Source organism: Podarcis pityusensis (genome assembly GCF_964106645.2).
Source record: "Podarcis pityusensis genome assembly, chromosome: 11".
NCBI classification, from domain to species: Eukaryota; Metazoa; Chordata; class Lepidosauria; order Squamata; family Lacertidae; genus Podarcis; species Podarcis pityusensis.
The window spans coordinates 47,325,082-47,347,486 of record NC_138036.1 but is presented as its reverse complement, the minus strand read 5'-3'; the positions used below and the strand labels follow the sequence as shown (position 1 = coordinate 47,347,486).

The window sequence follows — 22,405 nt, the reverse complement described above, 5'->3', positions numbered from 1 at the left end:
CAGGCGCGTGGCTGAAGGGGCGCTGCGCAGTTCTCCCTCTCTGCAAAGGAGAGGCACTGTGCAGAGAGGGAGAACTGTGCAGCGCCCCTTCAAGCGAAGCTGGAGGAGGATCAGAAGGAGACCCTTCTGTTCCTCCTCTGGCTTCGCAGGACAGGCGCCTCGCTCCCCGGGCTTCGGGCTGCAGGCTGCTATCCGCAAGCCTTCGGAGCCCAGCAGGAACTCCTGCTGCTCTCCGAAGGCTTGTGGATAGCTTCTTGAAGCCTGGAGAGCGAGAGGAGTCGGTGCGCACCAACCCCTCTCGCTCTCCAGGCTTCAGTGAAAACCTGCGTTCGCTCCATAGGATGCACACACATTTCCCCTTCATTTTTGGAGGGGGGAAAGTGCTTCCTATAGAGCGAAAAATATGGTATTTTCCCATTGCTTTCTGGCCCTTAACCAGTTACCGGTCCATGAGAGGATCTGGAAGTCTAGGTACACTGTGTCTCCATAATCACTTCTGTGTGCCCTGTAAATATCAAACTTCTTGCTCATCATGAACTTGATCTAAAACTATGGGTAATTGTATCTTTCTTAGCAGAGTTTTATCCCTATAATTCTGAGGATAGGGCACAGGTACTGTACACTGTAAGAGGGCAATCTCCAACTATGTGCAGGTCTTGTAACTTCCATTCATGGACACACATGTCTTGCCCGAATATTCCCTTTTCTTTAATCTACACATTTCTTTATAAACTCACTATGCTGTTGTGGCAACTTGTGGATTTTTAGCTATGTTTCTGGATGGAAGACCCCAGTATACATGCTAAGTTGGAAAGTTTCTACATTTTTAAAAAAGCTGGGGAAATACTGAAAGGAGTAACTTCATGGAAATTGGGCACAAGCGTATCACTTTTCGGCTGAGTAATTTTTGTTGTGTAACTAGCCCACTTGGCCTTCTGTTTTATGGAATGTGAAATGTCCATTGAATGAAACTTGGTATATGAAGTCCAGGAAGAATTCTATGTTTCAGCTCCCTAGTGGTGACCAAAAATGTAATCCTGGGGAACACCAGGGAAAATCTGCAGCAACATATTAAAACGCACACCGCTAGAAATATTCTTAACAATACCCAACTGCATCTTGTTACTGGGCGCAGGATCACTGTCACACTCTGCTTCCTTGCTTTAGAAAATAAAGGATGCAAGTCAGTCTTGCCTCTCCGGAACAATGGGAATCCAGTGTTCCTTCAAGATTTTGTTGGACTCTAATGCCCACCATCCTCAACCAGCATGGCCAATAGTGAGAGGCGATAAGAGCGTATTGTTTGATAGAAACAATGGTGTGGCATTCACCTAAGTTTGATTCATAGAAGACCCACGGAAATTAATGGACCTAACTTAAGTCCTCTTCATTAATTTCAATAGGTATACTCTGAATAAACTCAGTTGAATACCATGTTAAGACATGCCATTAAGTCATTAGTTAGCTTGAAGTTCATTTACTTAAAGGTCTTGAAGTCATAAGCTATTAGCACTGAATTTGTTCTAATATTAATTTTATTTATTTATTTATTTATCAATGGGACGTGGGTGGCACTGTGGTCTAAACCACTGAGCCTCTTGGGCTTGCTAATCAGAAGGTTGGGGGATCGAATCCCCATGATGGGGTGAGCTCCCGTTTCTCTGTCCCAGCTTCTGCCAACCTAGCAGTTCGAAAGCATGCCAGTGCAAGTAGGTAAATAGGTACCAATGCGGCGGGAAGGTAAATAGCGTTTCTGTGCACTCTGGCTTCCATCACAGTGTCCTGTTGCACCAGAAGTGGTTTAGTCCTGCTGGCTACATGACCCGGAAATCTGTCTGTGGACAAATGCCAGCTCCCTAGGCCTGAAGGAGAGATGAGCGCTGCAACCCCATAGTCACCTTTGACTTGACTTAAGCGTCCAAGGGTCCTTTACCTTTACCTTTTTACCTCCATAGGTACTCGTATCCGTTTTTTGGAAGCGCTGCACCCATTATGACAAACCCTCCCGTGGAAGTAAGGAAGAACATGGAAGTGTTTCTTCCCCAGTCATATTGTGCATTTGATTTTGCAACGATGCCCCATCAGCTACAGGATACCTTCTTCAGGTATGTAACAAGGGTGACATTTTAACAATCTGTGCATTGGCACATTTCTCTTTCCTTCACAACCATACTTACATTTTGAAATTGCAAGTTAGCACTAGCTGAACATGACTTTGTATCTTCTCCCCATCCTCCCACTTTATCTAGATCTGCTCTGGAGGGTTTGGGGAGCATTCCCCTTAGCACTACATTAAATACAACCCTATACATTTGTCCTCAGGATTGGTTATTTACCGTATTTTTCGCTCTATAGGACGCACCCGACCATAGGACGCACCTAGTTTTAGAGGGGGAGAACAAGAAAAAAATTCTCTCCCTCTCTACACAGCGCCCCTTCAGCGAAGCGGCAGGAGAAACGGAGCCCCTTCCATTTCTCCTCCTGCTTCGCTGAAGGGGCGCTGCACAGAGAGGGAAAGCTGTGCAGCACCTCTCCAGCGAAGCAAACCCAGGAGAGCAAGAGGGATCAGTGCGCACCGATCCCTCTTCCTCTCCAGGCTTCAGCGGGCTATCCCGCTGTGCTTTGGAGGCTTTGCGTTGCTTTCGCTGAAGCCATGGAGCCTGCATTCACTCCATAAGATGCACACACATTTCCCCTTAATTTTCGGAGGGGGGAAATGCATCTTATAGAGCAAAAAATACGATAGTTCAGGTGGCACGTTTTGTGTCAGCGAGGTGGTATGGTATTTGCTAATAAGTTCCATTTAAATATTTGTTCCTGCTTTGCTTTTTTCCAGCAGTGTGGGCATGATCCTATCATCTTCACAAAGGGCAGAATGCAGAGCCCATGACACTTGCAGTGTGTGGCCTCGGTCTCATTCGCTTCCACATCTATAGGGGTAATGGACAGGGGAGAGTAGGTTGGTTTCTAGTGGTCCTAGCAACTGGGGGTATAGCCTGTATGCAAGGGCAGGTAGGGACTCAAATTGCCGAATACCAGAGATCTGGGTGCATGCTTTGAAGAACCAGGTACTTGCCCAGCACAGTAGGGGGTGGCAGGTGACAAAGGGAGATATGGTTCTCTCTCTGTGTGTTGTTTTCTAAGTGATGGATTAGGTCCCGCAAAGCACATTTGGTCATCTCACCCTTCGTATGATTGCACTTTGCTCTCTGTGTGCAACTGGTAGGGACTGGAATCTGCCCTATATCACTCATTGACTCAGTTCGAAACCTGCAAACCTATTCTAAACGGAATGTACTTCAGAGCAACTCATTCATATTCAGAAGAAATACTACTTGCTTGTGGAAGCTGTTGAATTTTCACTCCTAATGTGATGCGACACAGGTTTGGATGGGTTTTTACTGTTGTTAATGGCTAACCAGTAGGAATGGAGAAACCTTAAGATAACAACTTCACCATCGTTCTTCCCTTGGATTGGGACCTATTTTCAGAAATGCAGGAAGTCAAAGTATATCGCTCAATTGTATATTTCTAGGATGAAAAATTACTGTGATGGGTGTGAAATGTTCTTGGAAAATTGAGCATCCTTGAACTCCTTCAAGTGGTTGTACTATTTTGCCACAGGGTAGCATTGATGTCTGCCAGTGCATCTACGCCAACATCACAAAAGATGTAAAATAAATGCATCTCTTCTGTCCATCCCAGCCTACGGCAACTGAGGAAAAACCCATCTATGAGAACAAAATACAAACTCCTGTATGCTATGTGTATTTTTTCTCTCTGTATTTCAGGATACCATTGCTGGTGGAGCTGTGGCATAAAGATAAAACAGCCAAAGACTTACTGCTGGGAGTTGCAAGACTCCAGCTTTCAAATATTTTGGCCATGGAAAAAACCCGCTTTCTAGGTGCCAGTGGGGAACAGTGCTGGCGCCAGACCTTCAGTGAAACAATCCCTGTTACAGCAGCGCAAGGGTACAATGAACTTTGAAAAATGAGGTTCCTCTGTTATAGCTGGTTCTGTTTAACACTCCTATAGGCCTTTTGGAATTATTATTTTTTTGCATTTAGTAAAACTCTTAATACTTATTTTTGAAGAGCTTGCATAACTCTTAATTTTGGGGGACAAAAGGGATCAGTGGAACAATAGTGTGGGAGACCACATCACTTCCATCCTCTTGTGATGCTGCAGAGCTTCTGAAAGAATACAGTGGTACCTCGGGTTACATACGCTTCAGGTTACATACGCTTCAGGTTACAGACTCCGCTAACCCAGAAATAGTACCTCGGGTTAAGAACTTTGCTTCAGGATGAGAACAGAAATCGTGCTCCAGCGGCACAGCAGCAGCAGGAGGCCCCATTAGCTAAAGTGCTGCTTCAGGTTAAGAACAGTTTCAGGTTAAGTACGGACCTCCGGAACGAATTAAGTACTTAAACCGAGGTACCACTGTACACTCAGTTGAACTTGAAAAGTGATACCAATTTGTACTTGTAGAAGTGTACACAAAAGATTCCAAATGTGCCTTTCTTTAGCAGTCATGCAGGCATTGTCTGCTGACTTGGTAAAGATTTGATTACAATGTGGAGCTTGGAATTTTTAATTTATATAACTTTCTAATGGTAAATATATATTTAATTTCAAAATATATGTTTGCACAATCATACTTTTCGATATATTATGTAGAAGATTCTTTCTGAAAAGCATGAGTGTACCCAAACTTAGTAGCCACTAGATGGCAGCCCTCCAAACCTAATTGACTTTAGCGTTTGATGTCAAACTCAACTCACTGATGTGAAAGTGACTGTACTCCTTTGTACTGATTTGTTTCAAATGTCAGATGTTTATTTCCTGTAACTCGATAAGTTTACCCAACTTTTCAGTGTATTTGCATAGAAAACTACTTAAACTTTACTAAAAATGGATAAAAGGAAGCTTGAGAAACAAATGTAAACTGTAAAATTATTGCTATACGCAACTTGGGTTTCATGTTTTGTTTATTTAGTGATACTTTTTGACTTTTTAGTAACAAGACAATCATCTGAAAAGAATCTGGAACATTTATTTTGTGAACAGTTGACCTTAATGTGTTTCCTTTAGGTCCACACTTGCCAGGTTGTGAGTGTGCATATTAAAGTAAGACACTTGTAGCAGCAAATATTTAATTCTGAGCTTTGAAACAAAACTGTTTGCAGATATACAGAAAAATAAGTGTTGAGTCTAACCTGATAGCCAGTGCCACAACACAAGTGATTAGGAGGAACAAAGAGAGAAGATTCAGGCAGACCAGAGACTTCATGAATAGGAATAAATGCTCTGTACTCTAATAGAGTAGCTATTCCTTTTTCAACTCTCTGTGTTCTATATTCCTAAAAGAATTGGTGTCATGTCTGGGTCTGTCAGTCGATCAAACAATTTATTGTGTATAGCCAAAGGCCTTTACAATGAGCATGTTTTGATCAGTCGTCTGACAGTCAGGATTGTTTGACTTCTTTATATAAAACTTGTTTAGCTCCCGAGATCTTTTTTGGGAGGAAAGAGAGAAAAGACTGCTGTAGAAATAAGTCCACTTTTCTCATGCTTGTTCCATTGTAAACAGATGACAGTAGAGAGCAAGATTAATCTCGAATGAGAGAAGAACTGAAATGTTCTTGTTCTTGTTTATAGGACAAGCAACAGGATAGCCGAGCTTTCATACACAGTGACCCTAGAAGATTATGGGCTTTTGAAAATGCATGAAGTTGTGGTGTCTGATTCTTCTCAGGTAAACAGAAATGCACCCTTTCTTGTTTGGAAAGACACAACTCCATTGAAGGTTATCTAATAGCATTTCCATGTTTAGGGTTTAGGTGCCAATGAGCCACCACTGGTTCCTTCATCTCAGCCACGTAATGTTCCTGAAATCCAGCCGGAAACAAGAGAAACTCTAGAGTACAAAGCAGCACTTGAATTGGAAATGTGGAAGGAACTACAAGAAGATCTTTTTGAAAACCAGGTTTCTTTATACATTTTTTTTTTAACCAGAACTACAGGTCTACTCTTAACAAAAGGCTAATGTGACAGATCTTAAACCTAGGTTGCAGTTGAGGTGGATACAAGCGTGGGAAAGAGGTTTTTAAATTGGAATCAGCCCTTTAGCTGATTGTACGACAGCATTGTACACTTGGCAGATTCATAATGTTCAATTACATTTTTAGGCGTGTAAAGGTAATCACCCCAGTCTCACATTGTATCTGGGCAAAATGGCAGTTTGGTATATCTTCAAGATGTCCCCAGGACGTTGGCAGCAGGCTAAAACTGATCTGCGTTTTAGAAAGATTATTTATATTCAAGAGGAATCTTACCTATTTACAGTCTTGAGTGCAAAGGTTCATCCTTATCGATACAGGAACACTTCTGGCCTGCTGCCCCATCCTTCAGTCATTATAATATATCAGTCATGAGACTGTACCACCTTTGGATTTTACAGAGCACCTTGGAAGAGTGGGGGAGAGAGAATTACAAATATTTGCAATATTGAACTAAGAGGAGGAGTGATTTTATTCACTGGGGTCTTGCAATGTACTGGCATGTTCACTTTCTGTGGGTATAGCCTGGAAAGTGCCCAGGGTAGCTCAGTTGCTAGAGCATGAGACTCTTAACCTCAGGGTCGAGGATTTGAGCCCCACATTGGGCAAAATAGTCCTGCATTGTAGGGGGTTGGACTAGATGGGTCCTTTCCAACTCTACAATTCTATGATTCTATTCTACTTTTAAAATTTCATTCCACTTCAGTTGCTTTTCCCTCCCATCTCTCCTGCTTCAGTTGAATTCAAGTGGAAGCTTACCTCTCTTTTTCCAGTCACTTTTAAGGCTTTCTACTTCCATTATAAAGGGATGTGGGTGGCGCTGTGGGTTAAACCACTGAGCCTAGGGATTGCCGATCAGAAGGTCGGCGGTTCGAATCCCCGCAACAGGGTGAGCTCCCGTTGCTCGGTCCCTGCTCCTGCCAACCTAGCAGTTCGAAAGCACGTCAAAGTGCAAGTAGATAAATAGGTACCGCTCGGGTGGGAAGGTAAACGGCGTTTCCGTGTGCTGCTCTGGTTCACCAGAAGCGGCTTAGTCATGCTGGCCACATGACCCGGAAGCTGTACGCTGGCTCCCTTGGCCAATAAAGCGAGATGAGCGCCGCAACCCCAGAGTCGGTCACGACTGGACCTAATGGTCAGGGGTCCCTTTACCTTTACCTTTACTTCCATTATGTTTTGTAACACACAGTTCTGCTATTATTAGCCTCTGAGTTATGGTAGCATTTTATGACTGCTTAAATAAATTTGCAAATGTGGTGTAAAGTTCTCCATTTTACTTCTGGTTATGGTAGCTTTAGATATAATTCAGCTTTACACGGCTATGCATAACTATTGCCTCTTACCAGCTATCATTTTAAAATTAATAGACCTGTAATCAGTTTTCAGGACTGATAATGGGAGCTGTCTGTGTATTTGATCTGGAATTCCCCCCCCCCCCCCCGATGTCCTGAATATTTAATTTGCATGCAGTGTTGAGTTTCTTGAGGAAAGACTTCCATAATAGTTCTGACTGAGTCATGCAAATTTTATGGTTTTTGAAGGAAGACATTTTGAAATTGCCTTTGTTTTTTGCAGCTGAAGAAGAAGGAGCTAGCTCATATGCAGGCTGTTGCAGAGGAGTGGAGAAAAAGGGACAGAGAGAGGGAAGCATTGGTGAAGAAAAAAGTAAGACCCTTTCCCCTTTGAAATGCTTCACAGCATAATGAACTGTCATGATAGCTGGCAGTGGGAAAGGGTGATGTATTTCCTTAGTTGCTGGAAGAAGACCTAGACACACAGCCCATAAAACCTACACAAAAATACTTTAGGTAACACACCTTAGAGATACCCTGGAATTGTTTACGAATTAAGCTGCAATATATTTCCTTTCGGTTGAGTTTAAATAAAGATATATAATACTGCTAGTCTTGCAGAGCAATCCTGCACTGTAATATGCCCCACTGAGTTTTACTCTCAGGTAAATGTGTATAGGATTGAAGTCTATTAGCAGTGCAGGCTCTGATGCATAATATTTTGAAATCATAAAAGTCAAGTTGTCACTTGTTTTGTGGGATTTCAAGCTCATTTTAAATCTGGTTTCTTTTGCAAGGATATAGTGTCATCCAAGAACAAATACCATGTTCAGTTTAGAAAGAATTATTGTTATTATTGTTATTATTGTTATTATTATTATAAATATTATTATAAATATTATTATTATAAATATTATTATTATTATTTTAACTGTATACATTCTAGGTTGCAGAATATACTGTTTTGGAAGAAAAACTTCAAAAAACGTTGACTGACTTAGAGAAGCGTGAAAAGCAACTTGTTGGTGCTGAAACTGAGGTAAACATATGCAACGCAATGTTATATCTGGCACTGTGCACATACAGAAACCATTTGTTTCTGAGCACAATTCAAAGTGTTGGTGCTGACCTTTAAAGCCCTAAACGGCCTCGGTCCAGTATATCTGAAGGAGCATCTCCACCCCCATCGTTCAGCCCGGACACTGAAGTCCAGTGCCGAAGGCCTTCTGGCGGTTCCCTCACTGCAAGAAGCCAAGTTACAGGGAACCAGGCAGAGGGCCTTCTCGGTGGTGGCACCCGCCCTGTGGAACACCCTCCCACCAGATGTCAAAGAGAACAACAACTAACAGACTTTTAGAAGACATCTGAAGGCAGTCCTGTTCAGGGAAGCTTTTAATGTTTGATGCATTACTGTATTTTAATGTTTTGTTGGAAGCCACCCAGAGTGGCTGGGGAGGCCCAGCCAGATGGGCGGGGTATAAATAAATTATTATTATTATTATTATTATTATTATTATTATTATTATATTTTATTTTGAAAAAACTCGAAAGAACTGTTCCAGTTCATCTTAGATTTGTGCTCGGATTGGAATTTTTCCATGCTATGGAACATGGCTTTTTCTGGTGCATAGTTTTGGGGCTTTTGTGTGCATGTTTTAGTTCATTGGCAGGTTGGTGTTGATGGGGAGGGAAAGAGGAGCATAATTTTTTATTTGTGGGAATACCTAAAAAATAAGCAAGGTGCATCTTGTAGCCATCAAGTATTCCTGTACTTAAAGCTGCAAAACCATCAGATTTGGCAGAGAAATCGCTGTTACATAGCTAGGAGCAGGGCCAGATTTAGATTTGATAAGGCCCTAAGCTACTGAAGGTAATGGGGCCCTTTCTATGTCCAGCTGTCCTTTGTCAGCAACAAATTGTCACTGTTTTTTGTGTTGAATATATGCTATATGGTAATTTATGGACCTAATAGGTATCCAATGCCATTTTATTTGTTTTTTATCTTATATTTTGGAAATGTACATCCAGTTGTTTTTTTCCTTTAAAACACTTTTGGGCCCCCAAGAAAGTGGAGCCCTAAGCTATAGCTTGTTTAGCTTATAGGTAAATCCAGCACTGGCTAGGAGCCATGGTTTTTTGCCCTCGTAACTCCATGGATGTTGTGGAACACACTGCACACAGCTAGGCTAAGTTTATAAAGTATTGTTATATTATAATTATGATTATTAATTTTAAAAGTTGGTCAAAGAAATGCATGAGTTACTCGTGAGAGTAATGTCAATCGAGCGTGTTTTCTAAATGAGGCAGCGCAGGTTTACATCTGGACAACCACAGGTGCTGAAATCTGTGTGTGTGTGTGTGTGTGTGTGTGTGTGTGTGTGCTTTAAATTTTAAGCTCCAAAGAGCAAAGAAAGAGCTCCAAGCAGAGCATGAACGAAACCATCAGGAGCTTCAAGATGCAATGCGGCGAGTCAAAGAAGAATGCATGCATCAGGTGGAGCTGGAAAAATCTAGGTTCAGACAGTTGGAAGAGGACAAGATCCGCTTGCAACAACAAGTGAGTGGAACTTAACTTTTCCAAGTTAGATACAACCAGTGCTTTTTCCCCTAAAAAAATGCTTAGGGGCACTCTTATTGTGACTCAAGAAAATCACCATTTTATAGTTCAAATCGGGGGAAATAAATACAGTAAATGGACAAAAGTACAAAGATTCAGGAAATGTTTAGGGGGGGGGGAAGCACTGGATACAACTTTATTTAATGGTAGAGATGGACATAGATTTTTTGGGTGATCTTACGGCCAAGTTAATTAAAGCTTTAAAATATCCTGTTCTCCTTCAATAAAAGCAAAAAAGGGAGACCAGATATTTTAATGCCACCAGCCTCGCAGAGGTGTCCGTGGAGGGGATATATTGATCGAAAGGGTATTGTATTGTAACTGTATTGTAACTTTTGAATAAATGTGTTTTAAAAAAAGTTAATCACAGCTAATTAATGAGATTAGGTTGGTGGTGCTTCCTGAGGGCACCCCTCTCTCTTTAATGCTAAGGACCAAACTATGTCCGCAGTGTATTCTTGATGCTTCTAAAATGTTCATTGACAGATTTGTGCGAATCTTCTCAGGACCAAAGGCCCTCCCATTTTTTAGAAGGGCGTTTTTGAGTTTGATCCACTGTTTATTGAGTTTCCTTCAAGAAATCCAAGTGTCTTGGATATCCTCCATATCTTTTATTTTCTCCATCTCTCTTGCTATGTTGCTAAGGAAGAATTTACTTATCACAACCTTAGCTTTATAAATAATTTGCCTGAACAAAATACTTATTTTTTTCTCATTTATGTGTTGACTTTTTTGACTTGTCTAAGTGGTTAATAATTTTCTAAAAATCAGTTAAGAATAAGAATAATGTTCATTCACTGCATTATTGGTAGTACTGTGCAAGAAACAGGAGGAAACTGCATAAAATCAGTTTCTCAGAAAGGCCTGTTGGAATGAAACAAAAAAATCTCAAGTGCCCTTCTAAATCATTAAGAGAAATCTAGCAGATTTCCCAAGGAGGAATGGTGGCTGCCATCACAAAGAAGTTTTTTTCCTTTTTAATATTTGGTGTGCATATCTCTCTCTCTCCCTCTCTCTCTCTCTCTCTGTGTGTAAAAACTATAAAGCAATGTAATATTTGGGGAACCATTTCTTAATCTTTGACAATCTGTTTGTATGGTAGTAGTGCTCCTTTTGTGATGCTCTTTGGAGACCAGTAATCTATTGGGCAAAATGTTCCTTTCAGCTCTTTGTTGTGTTATCATCTAGGCATAAACTCATCCAACTTCTGTTTCTTCTTCTTCTTCTTCTTCTTCTTCTTCTTCTTCTTCTTCTTCTTCTTCCAGCTTTATGACTGGGAAAACAAGTATAAAGCTCTGGAGAAAGAGTTTCAGCAATACAAGGAACAGCAAAGCAGCAAGCCAGAAATCCGGCTGCAATCCGAAATAAGTATTCTAACTTTAGAAAAGGTATGTCTACAATTTTATCTGAAGGCTCAGAAAGAATAGCGGCATTTTACAACAGATTAAATGTAGACAGAATGAACAAGAAAAAACAAAACTTGGAATAAACTCCAAATTTAACCCAGCCACAAAATTTGCATCATAAATATAAACAAAACAAAAGAATCCTTCTGGAAGATGCTGTAGCTTTTAAGAGCTTGCCAGGGATAGGAGTTTCACATTCCTTTACAGTTCATCTGTGGCAGTATTTTCCAGATTTCATTGTTACTAATAACTCAAGCAGAGTACACCTAAAATGAGTTTTTGATCCAGGATAAATTGTAATAAATATTCTTAGACCATTGGTTATCGAGGTACTACCACTGTTGCGTAGGGGGGGGAAATGGTAAGCCAAGTTAAGTGTTTGCAAAATGTTCTTAATTCATGGCAGACACCTGTCATTAGATGGCCATGAACTCTAGAGACCCTTCTTGTTGTATCAGTAGCTTCATTTAGACTCTTCTTACTTATGATAGCTTGAGCTTGTTATTTATAAATGTTGCATGCTTGACAGCACTGCGAATGTATGTAGTTTTCAAAATTCTAATCTATGCCTTTGACTCAGAAGAGATAACATATATCCAGTTTATGAAGAAAAGATTGGGGGATTTTCCTGATAAGCAGTTCTTTATCTCTTTTGGGGTGTGGAATTGGCAAGAGTTAGGAAAGGACTCTTAATAATAAGTTTATTATTTATACTCCACCCATCTAGCTGGGTTGCCCCAGCCAGTCTTGTAAAAGAATGCAGATTTTAAGCTACTGTCTCAAATTCCCAGGCAATAGCTTCAGACTTCATTTTATTGCCCCAGATCTGGTTCCCACAAACATCAGTTTGGACAGTCATATATATTCAATGCATGTATAAGATGCTGCCTTTTTTTAAAAAAACAACCTGTGTTACGATGTGATAGAACAACAACCAAAGAAATGAGGACTCTCTGTTCACCAGCCGTTAACCATTAGGATGTCCATACATATGTCCTTGCTTACTCACTCACTAACAGGGTTAGTGAAACTGTACCATTGTAGCTGAAGGTCAGAGACCATGGGAGTTGTAGTCCAGTAACATCTGATGAGCCACAGTTCCTCACTCCTGCATCTAGAACAATGTTTCCTAAACTTGGGTCTCCAGCTGTTTTGGGACTACAACTCCCATCATCTCTAGCTCACAAGATTAGTGGTCAGGGATGATGGGAATTATAGTCCAAAAACAGCTGGAGACCCAGGTTTGGAAATCACTGATCTAGAAGCAGGTTCTACTTTTTCTTGAGCCTCTGTACAGAACTTGCAGCTTTGGACATTGAATTCTAACCAGGGACATGGAGTTGGCCTGAATATTACTCCTCAAGTCATACTTCCAGATCCTACAGGATTCAGAAGCCCCCAACAGAATAGTTTTATTTTTCATAGCTGAAGTAGAAGCAGTTTACAAGTCCTCCTGGCCTGCCAATGCGTAAGAAGACCAGTTAAGGGGGGAAACATTTTCTGCTGCTTTTGAGGGAGCGTGAGTTATTTAATGCAGAGACATGATCTTTCAAACTGAAGACTTAAAAGGTGCAATCTAACCAAACTAAGAGGCACACATTAGCTAGAATTTCAAGGATCAGGCATGCCAAGTCTTGCATCATCAATTAAGCTGAAATATGAACAGCGAGTGATTTTTATATAAAAATGAATGCTATCTTTGAATCCTTTGAAGATGTTTAAAAATGGTTTACATGAACTGTTTAGATGAACTGTCTCAGACTGCAGACTAATCCAGTTTTGCTTTGTTGGACAATAAAAATAAGGCTAATGCTTAAACGAGGATATTCTTGTGCACCACAGTATTTACATCAAATTGTGTTACAGCTTTAGAAGTTACATGCTATACTAAACTATTTTTGTAATACAAGTTTTGTATATTCAATTGCATAAAGATTATTCCTACGCTTATAGTGTTTGTTGATAGAGCTCTGCTCTTTATTAGGGGGACCTTGAAAGGAAGTTGGAATCGGCGACCAAGGCAAAACTACACTACAAGCAGCAATGGGCGCGAGCGCTGAAGGAACTAGCAAGGCTTAAACAGGTGTGTTTAAGATAAATCAGTGGTGGGGAACCTAAAGCCCAGGGCCAGAATGTGGCCCTCCAATCTTCTCTGACTCTTGAAACTCTCATGAGAACAACAAGAGGAAGTTGCTTCTATATACATTAGTGAAGCCAAATCTGTCTTGCTGCGGTGTGCCTACTTAGGAGAAATAACTGGAGATATTAGTGTTTATCAAGGATGCTTGTAAAGATCTTTCATCGTTTGAGGAAAAAACAATAGCTGTCTCAGCTGCTGGCATCTTTTGCAGCCCACAAAAACCAGAGAGGATACTGTGATATTTACACACTTGGAAAATTGTGGCCTAGATGTGCATTTTGCCTGGAGAAAGTAGTTTCTCTTGAGTACATCACAAACATTGCCACGTTCATTGCTCAACAACATTGCTCAATGACATCAGTATTTCCACACTGTATATTTTAATTTGAGATTAAGAGGTAATGAGTTGGGCCAGTTCACGGTCTCCTAAACCAAAGTCCAGTGGGCCAGAATTGGCATTCATTGATGATGCATCTTAATTGATGATTTCCCTACAAATCCCTGCATTATTTGAAGCACCTGCAGCCTGCCTTCAGATATGGAACAGGTTCTCTGGATCACTGTCAGAGGCTGTGTTACTGTTTTTGATGTTCTATGATTGGCTATAAGCAGGAGTGGGCAACCTTTTTGGTTCATGGGCAAAATTTGACAGGTGAGTGGGGGCTGTCTACCTGTCAGTCACCTGACTTCAGAAATGATTTGGGAGGCTGCTTTGAAGTCCCAAAGTTGGGATTTCAAAGCACATAGCAGGCAACAAGAAAGTCAACCGATGAAATGAAGTGTTGTTGTCATTTAAATTAGCACCTTGCTGCTTGCTATGTGCTTTGGAAGTGCAGTCAAACTGAGCAGGATTGCCCTCCTTTTGCTGATGTGAGGTGAGAGAAATCTTGCTTAGTGCTGAGTTTGAGTATGTGAGCGGTTTTCTTGCAGGTGGCTTTCGCATGCACCTGGACCAAGCTGCGTCCCCCTTCTTGGGGAATGGGCAGTCCTGCTTAGCACTGGATTTCTGCTTTATCAATGCTTCAAACAGCTGGTTTTCAGGCACTTTGGAAGCCACGCAAGGGGGCTTTAGCGAAGCCCTGTCCTTTTGACCTAGCACCGCCCTTATTCATCTGGAGTAGAGTGGACAGGTGTCATTTGCCCAAACCGTCCTCATATGCCAAATGAGAAAGCCTAGCAGGCCAAGACTGACCCATGGACTGGAGCTTCCCCACCCCTGTTTCTTGAAAATAAAATAAAAAAGGTTTCCCGAAAAACGCGATGAGGCCATTTCCAAAAGTTAACAAATGCCTGAATGAAAACTTAGATTATACTTCTCAGTGCTTTTTCCCCTTGAAATAAGACTGTTAAAGCTTGTTTAGAACACATCAAACATTTAACCTTCCTTTGTGCATCTGTGCTAAAGTTAAACTGAAACCCTTTTAAATGAACTGGTCGAAAGAATCCTCCATTGTGTTTTGACTATAAAATTATAAATTTAGAGGCCTTGAGGAATGTTAAGTCTGCTTAAGTTCTGATGATTTGTGTTATTTTTTGTTTAAGTTGGATTAATACCATGTTAATTTCACATTGGTTCTGGTGAATAGCTATGGGGTTGTAATTTGTGCCAGAAACTTGTCACACCAGAGCTCTCTGGAGAACTATACACAACATTTATGTTGTGAGAATTAGACGCAAAAAGCCGTATCTTGGATTGTTAATAAATGTTAATGACAAAACCCAGCTGGCAAGCCTTTGGAAAGGCGATCAAATGCTTTGTGGCCATTGCCAGAGAAGTGTTTAAACAGATTTCCATTAATCAAAAATAGAAAGTATAGTCAAGCTGTGAATTATAGAATCATGTAAAGCATTCAAGTATTTAGCATAATGCCCCTTTATTCCATGCAATTTAGTTTAAATATTAGCCCTCTCTGTTCCTTTTACTCAGAGCAGGTAACAGTCCTCTTTCAATGCAAAAACTAAAATATAAAATATAGAAATGCACAACTATTAGCAATTAGCTATTATAACACAATATAGTAACAGTGTGTTATTTCTGGAATCACCTAGTGATTAATAAAAATGGTGGTCAACTAAATATGCGATGGAGAAAGGCTTTTCTTTTCTTTTTTTGAGGTGATGGGAAAGACTCGTACGCTGTGCTACATAAGAGCTGTACGAATGAAGATGATGAGGATCTCAAAATATCTGGGGGCAAAAATATTGCCCCAATATTTTTTGTGCTAACACAAGGGGATTTCCCTATGCTCCTAATCTCGCTGTTCCCAGATCTTCTCCAGAGTGTCAGAAGAACCCACAGAACAGGTTTAGGGGAATACAGGGGAGGACAGGGAGAGGATGTTGCAATGCACAAGGATAAATCCTTATGCTAACAGAACATTCACCTTGGTGCTATGTTGAATATAACCCATGCTTCCCATGGTCCTAGGTTTGGAGGAAAGAAAGCACAGCCAGTAAGAGAACTGTTACACATGGAGAGAGGAGTCTCATGGCAAGAAGATCTGTTTGTTCTTGCCATTCTCTTCCCTCTGATCAGAGACATGGCACTTTCTTAGCATGTCCTCCCTTAATACTTAATCCCTGACAGTTGCATAGAAGTAATGCAGCTGCTCTGTTCTGCATTAAACACAGAGCTGGGGAATGGATGGAAGCTGGCCATAGGGCACTGGAATGCAGGATATTCTGACCCACATGTGAAAGTTACCTATGACAGGGATAAAATAGGAAGGCAGGCTAGTGGTTGCATCCCTTCTTCCAGTCCCCCGTGGCCCAACTTCTAATACCTTAGCCAAAAGACTGTGGCTCTTAAAGGGCCAGCTCCTTGGGCTGCAGACAAGCATTCTGCCTTTTCTTGACCTCTTGCCTGGCTCATTCCCTGTGCCATTGGGCAAGTGTAAAGGTAAAGGGACCCATGACCATTAGGTCCAGTTGTGGCCGACTCTGGGGTCGCGGCGCTCATCTCGCTTTATTGGCCGAGGGAGCCGGCGTACAGCTTCCGGGTCATGTGGCCAGCATGACTAAGCCGCTTCTGGTGAACCAGAGCAGCACACAGAAACGCCGTTTACCTTCCCGCCAGAGTGGTACCTATTTATCTACTTGCACTTGACGTGCTTTCAAACTGCTAGGTTGGCAGGAGCAGGGACTGAGCAACAGGAGCTCACCCCGTCGCGGAGATTCGAACCACCGACCTTCTGATCGACAAGTCCTAGGCTCTGTGGTTTAACCCACAGCGCCACCCGCGTCCCTATGTGAGGTGGACATACTTGCAAACACTTAAGCCAAATAATCACTTTGTTAGTTGCTAATGTGCCACAAGACTCATTGCTTTCTTTGCTGCAACAGACTAATGAAACTGTAATGTACATCCTTAGATGAGCACCAAAGTCCACTGCTATTTTGTGCCCTAGGCAAACTCTTGAGTCCTATCCCCCTCTTCACTCTGCACATTCTCAGAGGAAGTGTGTTTTCTGTTTGCCCCGCTTCCTCCAGGAGCTGAGGGCTACCTCAAATTAAGTGAGGGTGGGGGACATCCAGGCAGGAGACCCCCCACCATGGCACCTCTAAGAAATGTCCTCTGAAAGACCCCCGCCTTGTTTTCCTGCAACCTCCAAGCACCCTAAAAATTTTGCCTCCATAGGCAGCTGTGTAGTTCGCCTAGTGATAAGACTGGCTTTGCCAAAGTCTGCCTAAAGTCAAAACTTTATGAGGGAATTTCAGAAGTCGAAAAAGAGCAAATACATATTTTGATATACCGATTTGTATTTTAGCTTGAATTTTTGACAATAAGATTACCAGCGCTTGTAAATCTGAGAAGTCCAAAATTGGAGAACTGTAGCAATGTTGCAATGCAGTTGTAACTAGAAAGAATGTTGCAATTCAGCTTTTGGTGATTACAAAGGGATCTGTCTGGATTTCGAATGTTTCTGTAAAAACTCAAAAGTATGTGCATTTGAGATAAGTGGTTATTAGAGAGTTTAAGTCTTACCATTTTTGTACTCTGTGTGGATTTGTTCGCAGCAAAACTAGTGCATTTGTTTTAAACAAACACAGACTTTATTGGCTGACACTGGCTCTATCTTGTCCAGCCTCCTGCTTATCCTCTCAAGGTAATTAATGTGATTAATTTACAAGTAATTTAGCCAAGGAGAGGATGTAAATCTTTGCTTTAAAAAACAGTTAGAAGTCCGAGTCTCGGTTAAAAACTGTGTCTTGAAACCATCCAGACCCTCCTACTGAGTTGTCAGCTCTGGGTTATTTTCAGAAAACTGGAGTTGAGTTCCTTCGCTTCAGTCGTACGTTTTTTCCCACAGACTTGCTTGGTATGTACAAGTGGGAGAGTGAATTGTAGCCGCTATTTAGCCATTGTTTAGTCTAGTGTGTGTATGTCTACATCTTCCCTCTGGATTTATAAGCTGCTATGACAAAATAAAGATTGTTCTCCTTTGATTGAAGAGCCTCTTAGCTATAGCACCTGGCAGAATGCAAGGGTTATTTTGTAGATTGATTAAAAAAAAATTAGTGATTTACTAATTTTTTAATATTGGTGATTTACTAATGTTTTTTACTTTTGTTGCTGTTGTAGAACTTGGAGGCCAACAGTTTAGACAGTATTGATTTGTTTATTGGGAGTAGCATAGAATCATGGATTTGTAGAGTTAGAAGGGAACCCTGTCTGGTCCAGTGCCATGCCCTGAAGAAATGACAGTTAAAAAAAACCAACCTGATAGATGGCCATTCATACTCTGCTCAAAAACATCCAATGAAGGAGACTCCATCAGCTTCGAAGGTAGTCCATTCCACTGTTGAACAGCTCTCACCATGTTCATAGGGAGTCTCCTTGTAATTTGACATTTAGGATTACAAAGTTCCCTTTCTATGTTAAGTATTTTTTGTCAGTGGCTGCTATTGGGAAATAATTCCTTGCCCTCTGAGATTTTCTTCTGCGCTGGACATGAGAGAGTTGTGATCAACAACTCCAGTATCTTGGTTGTGCCTTCCTCCTGGGAAATGCAGACACAGAACTCAACTTCTTCGCATGCCAACAGTTCTTCCCACTCTTCAGAACTGCTATAAAATGACGAGAGTAGTTTTTAGCTTTTGCATCTGAAAATAGGAGAAAAGATCATAAATTTCAGCTCTTCATGAGGTGGATATTAGTGGATATTAGTAAGGAAAATGATTCTCAATGAAGGATTTTATGTGCCTCTCCAAAGAATCTAGATAAGTATACTTAGACTATATAGGTGTTTGGTTTGTGAACAGCAATCTACCCTTGCTATTCAGTTATAACAGACTCCAGAGAACCTAGAGCAGTAGATAAATATTTCCTATCAATATGTGGTTAACATAATCAAGGTAATTACTTACTAATGGGATCATTGAAATTGCTCTCAAGGGGTCATTAGACACACACACTCTCTGTGCTGGGACTGTATGGAAGTAAACTATTACAACCCATTTTTTATATTTCTGTAGCTCTAAATATAGTATGAGGTTGCTGAAGGATGACTTGATTATTGTAGTTGTCTAGACTTGTGAAATCCAAGCTGCTTGAAGCTTAAGTGATCTGAGGATTAATTCAATAATACATTGCAGGTGATGTCAGGATGCCCCTGTTTACTGCTTTGCTAGTACCCTAAAAACAGTGGTTCCTTATAGACATTCATGCTAGCTAGCTAGACATACAGTTTGCTGTGTTGTATATTTGTTTTATGGTTCTCTTTTGTAGGCTACCTTGAAAACCTAGAATAATAAAATTAGGGTTTTTTCTTTTTCTTTTAAATTTTTCTTTTAAAAAAGACAGGAAATTCACAACATAAAAGGACATCTAATAGTTTATACTGAAAGGCCTGGGGAAAGTGCTCCACAACCAGGGTGCCACAACAGAGGAGGCTCTTCCCCTGAAATCCACTGTCTGCATCGCAGAAGATTCAGGGATTTGGTGAAGGGCCTCTGTGAATTATCCTAGAACTTGGACATGTAGAAGAAGGCAGTCCTTAGGGTACATAGATCCCAAACAGTTTTATTTAATGTTATTTATTCAAATTATACAAATATTTATATACCGCTGTATCATAAAGATACATCGCAGCGGTTTACGACAATATAAAGCATGAAACCGAGCAATGAAATCATTAAAAAAGATCAAAGATACTTGAGGGAAAGGAGAACTGTACAACTGAAGCAGACAAGAATGTTTAAAGATTAATTTCAGATGGCATGCTTTTCAGTAATCTTACATAACCATTACAGCAAAACACTGGTGCTACATTCCATGGAAGTCCATTGTATGAGGCTGAGGTATCTGAAAGAAGTTTGAATGAAGCAGCTCCCATTTCAATACCAAACATGGATAAAGAATCTTTTCTACCCCAAATTTGACTGGCAAACACTTCATTTTTTTTACAAGCCTCTGAGCTAATCATCATAAATCATGTGTTTCAAATCATCATAAATCTTGTGCGTTAGACATAGGACTGTAGTATGAGAATCATTCTCAAAGTATGAAGCATGTAAAATATTTAAAACAAAAAATTACTTGGTGCTCTCACAAGAATGTTTATATGTACCTTGTGTCGTGGCTTGGACACCTGTCATGATTTCTACAGATATCTTTCATTGGGTTCTGTGAAAATTACCTTAGGCTTTATACAAGCATAGTAAATGCTTTTCTTTTCTCATTAGTGTCTGACATGTGCATAGAAACTGGTTCAGAAAACAAGTTTCTAGTTGTCTTGGTTGTGGAGAATTAAGACTTTAACCACCTTTTAATGTCAAATAAATGTGTTTTCTAACATACTAATTCCCAATATAAAACCAATACAAGTTTAAAGTTATTAAACATCATAAAATGCAGTTCACTAACTCAAACAATAATACTGTGTTTCGCCCTGGAACAATAGTAAAATTGGAATTATAAGGTGGAGTAGTCTCATATATTCAGCTACCCAATATGATCCTCATTCAAGCTGTATTTTGGTAACCTTCCAGCGGTTTGACTTCACCCGCAAAGGCTCACTCCTCCATTGTCTCCCGACAACAAGGTATCTTTAAAGAAAACATAGGAACTGGAGTCTAGTGATCCATGTTTTTCTCAAAAAAGACACCTTCTCTAATTGATTTACAGAAAACTAGCCTATATCAAGCTACTTCCTACATTTAATTGAAGCATCTCCTTTAGGTTTGCCATCTTTCCCTCAACTCGGCACCATAATAGCACATAGGACCCTTCAACTACTCATCAAAGCTTGAGTCAGTAATCTTATCAAATTGGCTTTTGATAGGACAAAATAATAGATTTACAGAGTGGTTCTACTTTGATGAGAAGGCGAGAATCTGTGACAAAGTAAATGCCATATCTAAGCCTTGCTGGACTTGAGTTGGCTAGGACAGAAGGTGAAAGGGGGCTTCTCCCTCAATAATACCAGTGCTCTTGTTTCATTGGGTTTTTTCCCTAGTCTTCCTCCCATTAGTTCCTCTAGGGCTGGCATATTCCCCCCTCCTTCTTATGCACCCTTGTGCCATCAGATCACTGATTGGAGAGGCTGAGTAGCCATGTTGTTTTCTGTGACCTCAACATGAGACATCCAAATGTCTCTCTCTTTGCATATGGATGGGGAGATGCATGCACTGACTATATGATTTTTTCCTTTCTCATTTAGGACTTACGTTGGTAGGGGACAGAATATAAGTCAAAGCTTTCTTCTAACTTAATGGTGTTTGATATACACACTTAGTACAAATGAAACTGTGTTGAGTGTGCTCCTTCTATGGAGAGGCAGTGATGGGGTCTTAAGAAGAGGGCTGTAAAGGAGTATAGCATAGTCCACTGGATATCCCCTACCCCCGCTATTAATGTGTGTTACCGTAATCTTAAATTTCTCTCCAACTATCAGACTGTGTCATTGTTGGAAAGTCCAGAAGGCACTTGTAATCACTTTCCAATTTTGATAGCAACGAGAGACCATTTGAAAATATGACATAAGCCTCTGTGTATAGTCAAGATGATCCAGTTTGCTTTCAATATTTTCTGTCTCCTCTTTTAAAACAAAGCACTGACTATTATCTTATGTATATCTGTCCTAGTTTAACGTGCTTGTTTTAAAGTTTCATTACTGTATATTTGTGGGCCATCAGCAGAGCTGCATCATGCACAGCTAATCAATGTAGAGGTTCGCATATTATTGCTTAAATTTGGTATTTATTTTATTCCTCACCGTTGTCAGTCTTAGTGGATACAACTTAGTTGACCCTTCAGTAAAACTGCTCCGGTGCTTCAGTCAATCGTAATAACCTACTGCCTTTTCCTACTTATTGAGAAAGATTTGCTGATGCTTCCTTGATGCATATTATTTCTATGCTGCTTCCAAACTGGAAATGTCATATATCGAGTTGCAGTGCATTTACTCAATTTGATCTTTGTCTAATGCCTGTAAACTACCTCTATAGGAAAGTTACCCCGCAGCAATATTTTCCCTGTGTTTGAGAGAAAGACAAAGAGATCTCAATCCACACACAAACTAGGTAAACTGTAAAAAAATAAAATAAATGTGTACATCTGTGGGAGATTAAATGTAGATGGCTTGGCTTTTCCTTAGCGTGAGCAAGAGAGTGCCATGGCCCGCCTTAAAAAACAGCAGCAGGAGCTTGAGCACATGAGACTTCGGTATCTGGCAGCAGAAAACAACGAATTGGGGAAGGCGCAACGGCAAGAGCTAGAGGATATCAGAAATGAACTGAACAGGTATTGTACCATTTGTTGGATTTTTACTTCTGCTGCTGAATAGGTGAAGGTTCAGCTAAGTCAAATTTAATTGGCTGTCAGTCCAGTAAAGGAACACAGCTTTCTGTCCCTTAGGTAATATTTGCCCATTTATAAAATATAA

General features: G+C 40.6%; 1 protein-coding gene and 1 long non-coding RNA gene across 2 annotated transcripts in view; both read left to right on the top strand.

Annotated features, from left to right (window-relative positions):
* LOC308458549 overlaps positions 1–22,405 on the top strand; it is a 436,164-nt gene that overhangs the window by 307,461 nt on the left and 106,298 nt on the right. The gene's annotated exons all lie outside the window — the stretch shown is intronic.
* Positions 1–22,405, top strand: part of CEP120 (centrosomal protein 120) — a 36,110-nt gene that overhangs the window by 12,457 nt on the left and 1,248 nt on the right. The window contains exons 10-19 of the mRNA XM_080972423.1: positions 1,956–2,105; positions 3,792–3,974; positions 5,665–5,761; positions 5,840–5,992; positions 7,641–7,730; positions 8,304–8,396; positions 9,753–9,914; positions 11,240–11,362; positions 13,365–13,463; positions 22,118–22,263. Coding sequence (XP_080828549.1) covers positions 1,956–2,105; positions 3,792–3,974; positions 5,665–5,761; positions 5,840–5,992; positions 7,641–7,730; positions 8,304–8,396; positions 9,753–9,914; positions 11,240–11,362; positions 13,365–13,463; positions 22,118–22,263 — 1,296 coding nt within the window. The remainder of the gene's footprint in view (positions 1–1,955; positions 2,106–3,791; positions 3,975–5,664; positions 5,762–5,839; positions 5,993–7,640; positions 7,731–8,303; positions 8,397–9,752; positions 9,915–11,239; positions 11,363–13,364; positions 13,464–22,117; positions 22,264–22,405) is intronic.